This window comes from Tupaia chinensis, unplaced genomic scaffold (assembly GCF_000334495.1).
Source record: "Tupaia chinensis unplaced genomic scaffold, TupChi_1.0 Scaffold000273_1, whole genome shotgun sequence".
NCBI lineage: Eukaryota > Metazoa > Chordata > Mammalia > Scandentia > Tupaiidae > Tupaia > Tupaia belangeri.
The window spans coordinates 2,973,346-2,977,038 of record NW_006159755.1 but is presented as its reverse complement, the minus strand read 5'-3'; the positions used below and the strand labels follow the sequence as shown (position 1 = coordinate 2,977,038).

General features: G+C 48.8%; 1 protein-coding gene across 3 annotated transcripts; it reads left to right on the top strand.

The window, feature by feature from the left end:
• Positions 1-141: 141 nt before the first annotated feature.
• On the top strand, positions 142-3,687 carry EIF1AD (eukaryotic translation initiation factor 1A domain containing). 3 transcript variants are annotated; one of them, XM_006149925.2, is made up of 6 exons: positions 142-330; positions 1,314-1,482; positions 1,620-1,728; positions 1,836-1,944; positions 2,119-2,166; positions 3,038-3,687. In XM_006149925.2, the coding sequence occupies exons 2-6, from the start codon at positions 1,396-1,398 to the stop codon at positions 3,186-3,188; spliced, it is 504 nt and encodes a 167-aa protein (XP_006149987.1). In that variant the 5' UTR covers positions 142-330; positions 1,314-1,395; the 3' UTR covers positions 3,189-3,687. The 3 variants fall into 3 exon arrangements, with proteins under 3 accessions (XP_006149987.1, XP_006149986.1, XP_006149985.1); XM_006149924.3 differs by lacking the exon at positions 142-330 and adding an exon at positions 349-621; XM_006149923.3 differs by lacking the exon at positions 142-330 and adding an exon at positions 349-621 and having other exon boundaries at positions 1,278-1,482.
• Positions 3,688-3,693: the final 6 nt, after the last annotated feature.

The following is a 3,693-nucleotide window of genomic DNA, read 5'->3' as shown; positions in this document are numbered from 1 at the left end:
ACCGTTCTCCACCTTCCGCTTCCGGGTCGTCTCAGGAGTCGCCTTAAAAGGGAAAAAAAAAAAAATCCAAGTTTGGCACTTCTAGCCATGTAGAGTCATAGAGTTAAGGGGTCCTGGACCTAGACTGCGTCCTTACTTGGCCCTGTTTCCTTTCCTTAGGGCCGAGCTGCCTTCTCTAGCCTTGCTTCTCAGACAGCTCTTCTGGCCTGAGGGAGCGAAGCCTCCAAAGGGATAACGTTTCCCAGCTGCCCGGCAGCCGGAACTCTAGGACTTAGCCTTGACCGACCTGAAGGTGGGAAGAGTTAAAGGAACGGACAAGGGAGGCGAAAGGTGACTAAAGTACTTCCGGGAGGGTGCCGGAAGTACTACTCCTGAAAGGGTCCGAGCGAGACTCGGGTTGCCTTCCTCGTAGTCCGGGTGTTGGGAACCCGGAGTGCGGGAGACCTGAGTCCAAGCCGATACCACTGTCGTGACCCCTGGCAAGTCCCTTTTCTGTGATTTCACTGGCTCAGCCTTGAGTAAATCGCTCAGCCTTGAAGTGAGTCGCTGAGCTACCCCTCAGCATCCAACCTGGCCAGTGGAATTGCTCGGGCAGCGCTCCTGGGAGCCGAGGCCCGGAGAGTAAGTGTGGGTCTTTCCTCTGGGATAGATTGAGAGGGAGGAGAGCAGGGGACTGAAAGTAGAAAGGACATGTCGGAGTTTTCTTGGTGATAGTGGCTTTCGCCTTCTACGTACCCAAATCAGAAATACGGCAGATGCCGCATATCAAGCCTGCTCACCGCGACCTTAACTTTTTCCGCTTTCGCGGTGGTCACCTAAGCACTGCCTGTAGTGTGTTAAGAGATTGAACAGGAGCCAGCAGGTCGCTTAGTGGTTAAGGTGCTTGACTCCCACGTGGGTGACCGCTGTTCTAGTCTCAGACCCGGGGCTGAAACACTGGGCATGGTGCCTGCGTGGCCAAAAATTGGGGTGTGGCCATGGCGGGAATGGTGGTTTCTCGCTGTCTATAGCAAAAGCTCTAAAATAAATAAGTAAAAAATAGAGATTTAACATTTATTTTGTGTGACTGTATTAGATTTTGGATGTACAAGCTTATAAGACATACACTGTGCTGAGTGCTTCGTTTTCTTCATCTCATTTTATTAACAATGTTGAGTTATTTTTTTATTTTCCCTGGGGCCTGGAGAAGTTCAACAGTTAGGAAATAGCCAAGATAGGATTTGATTCCAGGCAGTTAGACTTCAGAGCTCACATTCTTAACCAGGACACTATGTCAGTCCTCAGTAAAAGACGCCTCCTCACCTTCAAAACAGCCCTGGATTCTGAACCTGCCATCCAAGGGACTCAGGAGTTGACAGTCTCTACATTTCTCACCACCCTGGGGCAAAATCCACTATGTCTCAGGCCACCAAGAGGAAGCATGTCGTGAAGGAGGTGCTAGGGGAGCACATGGTGCCCTCCGACCGGCAGCAGATTGTGAGGGTAAGTGGCATTGGGCACAAGCTGCTATGCCCACCACCTCCACCCTTCCAATTCTTTTGGGCTCCTGGGTGGGCCTAGAATGTAGTGCTGTTCAGAGAGTGTTTGATCAAACTGATTCTTCATGTCATCTGGACCAGGTACTCAGGACACCAGGGAACAATCTTCATGAGGTGGAGACAGCCCAAGGGCAGCGCTTCCTGGTGAGCATGCCCTCCAAATACCGCAAGAATATCTGGATCAAAAGAGGTGAGAGAGGCAGCCAGCCCTCTGGGAGTCAGAACCATTTCCTGTGGCTTCTTTTCCCTCCCAGTTACTAATAGGTCTGACCCTGCCTTTTCTTTTCTCACCTGTAGGGGACTTTCTCATTGTTGACCCCATTGAAGAGGGAGAAAAGGTGAAGGCTGAGATCTCCTTTGTGCTTTGCAAGGACCATGTGCGCTCTCTGCAGAAGGAAGGGCACTGGTAGGGTGGTCCCCTTCATCTCTGGCTCTCTGGGTTTTGAGGGGATTGACTTCCTAGCTAAGAATTAGGGGAAGAAGGATAATGTCCTTCCAGACAGGAACACCTGGAGACTGCTGAGAGCTTTCTCTGTCTTCTCTGACTCTTCTTTTGACCCTGGCTCTCCTTTTGGCACAGGCCAGAGGCTTTTTCTGAAGTGGCTGAGAAACAGAACAACAGGAACAGGTGAGAAACAAGCCTTGGGATGGGGAAGACATAAATTATGGGTTTATGCCTTGGTGCCTTGAGTGAAAAGTAGAAACCTACTGTCTCTATATAGAGTACCCTATAGGGTACTTTGTGGCAGCTCCTAAGGATCTGGTATAATACAGGGTTACATGTGTGGTCTCAAAGTCTGATGCCCCAACTTTGCCACCTAGAGCTGAGTGACTTTAAGCAAGTTATTTAATGTCTTAGGACTCTATTTTTTTCATATGTAAAATGGGAGGTTTGTGAGGACTAAAGGAGCTAGAGCTCATAAAGCTGCTTAGTACAATATCTGGTATGTAATGGGGCATTAAGAGTTGATGATAGAATCGTTACTTTTCCTACATTGTTTGCTACAATGGCTATAGCAAACTTAGGCTTAGGGGGCAGTCTTTAGCCAGCTTCCCCTACCGTTCTGAGTCTGTCCTTCCTTTTAGTCTCTCTCTCTCTTTTATTTATTTTATTTTTAATGCTAGAGGATGCTTGCAAGTGTACAAGGAAAGATAGAAAAAAGCAGAGGCTCCCTGCAGTGAGGCTTGGTCATGCTGTAATCTTTTTTTCCTCCAATTTGCCATCCTATCAGGATCCTGGGTACCCACATACCCAGCATGTTTTCAACACTCTGGGTTCAAAACTCAAATCCTGGTTGGCTTTTTCTACACAGCACTTAACCAGTGTGTCATAAGACCAGCCTCTTGTTTTAGTCTTTCAGGGCGTGCTATACTTTAGCAGGCTTATGGGGCAGTTATTTCTGATTGGCCAAGTGGTCCTCCTTTTTTGGGACTCTTTAATTGTGATCTTTAATTTTCCCTGAAGGTGTTAGGCTAATTCTAACTTCTTTCCCCCACAGACAAACTCAGCCAGAACTCCCAGCTGAGCCACAGGATTCATCAGGAGAAGAATCCAGTTCTGAAGATGATTCTGACCTCTTTGTTAACACCAACCGCAGACAGTATCATGAGAGTGAGGAGGACAGTGAAGAGGAGGAGGAGGCATCCTGAGGCCCACTTCTCTGTTTACTTGGGGACTAATCCCTGGTTCCTCTGGGCTTGGACATTCCCAGGGTGCTCTGCACATCTTGATCTCTGAATGGGGACAAGGCAGGGCCCCTCTGAACTGACCTTCTGACCTAGGAGAATTAAACCCCTGGTGGGTGGTAACTTGTGCTGGTGTCTACGTGGCTCTCTGTGGGGAGGGAAACTTGTGGTGAAGTAAAACGCTACTTTGTGGAGGCATTGTGGACTGAATGGAAAAAAATGGGGAATGGGTAGAATCCTTCTCAGGTGGTTTGTTATTCTTTCCTCCTTCCATCCGGCTCTTGGAAGTGCCAGGTCCTCTGCTATACCTCCTTGCATCTGTTAACCAACTGGGAGAAGTCCTGCTTCATCGTCTGCCCTCAGCTAACACTGACTCAAGCATTCAGGATTATAGTTCTAGGACCTGGTACCCACCTGTCCCTCAGAGACACTCAGGATCAACCCCACGGTGCCTCGTGAGCTGCTTTCC

Excerpts from the sequence above, each read along its gene's own strand:
- EIF1AD (XM_006149925.2), top strand. The coding sequence starts at position 1,396 with ATGTCTCAGGCCACCAAGAGGAAGCATGTCGTGAAGGAGGTGCTAGGG. Across the intron at positions 1,945-2,118 it reads CTGCAGAAGGAAGGGCACTG|GCCAGAGGCTTTTTCTGAAG; the intron begins GTAGGGTGGTCC and ends CTTTTGGCACAG. Across the intron at positions 2,167-3,037 it reads AAACAGAACAACAGGAACAG|ACAAACTCAGCCAGAACTCC; the intron begins GTGAGAAACAAG and ends TTTCCCCCACAG.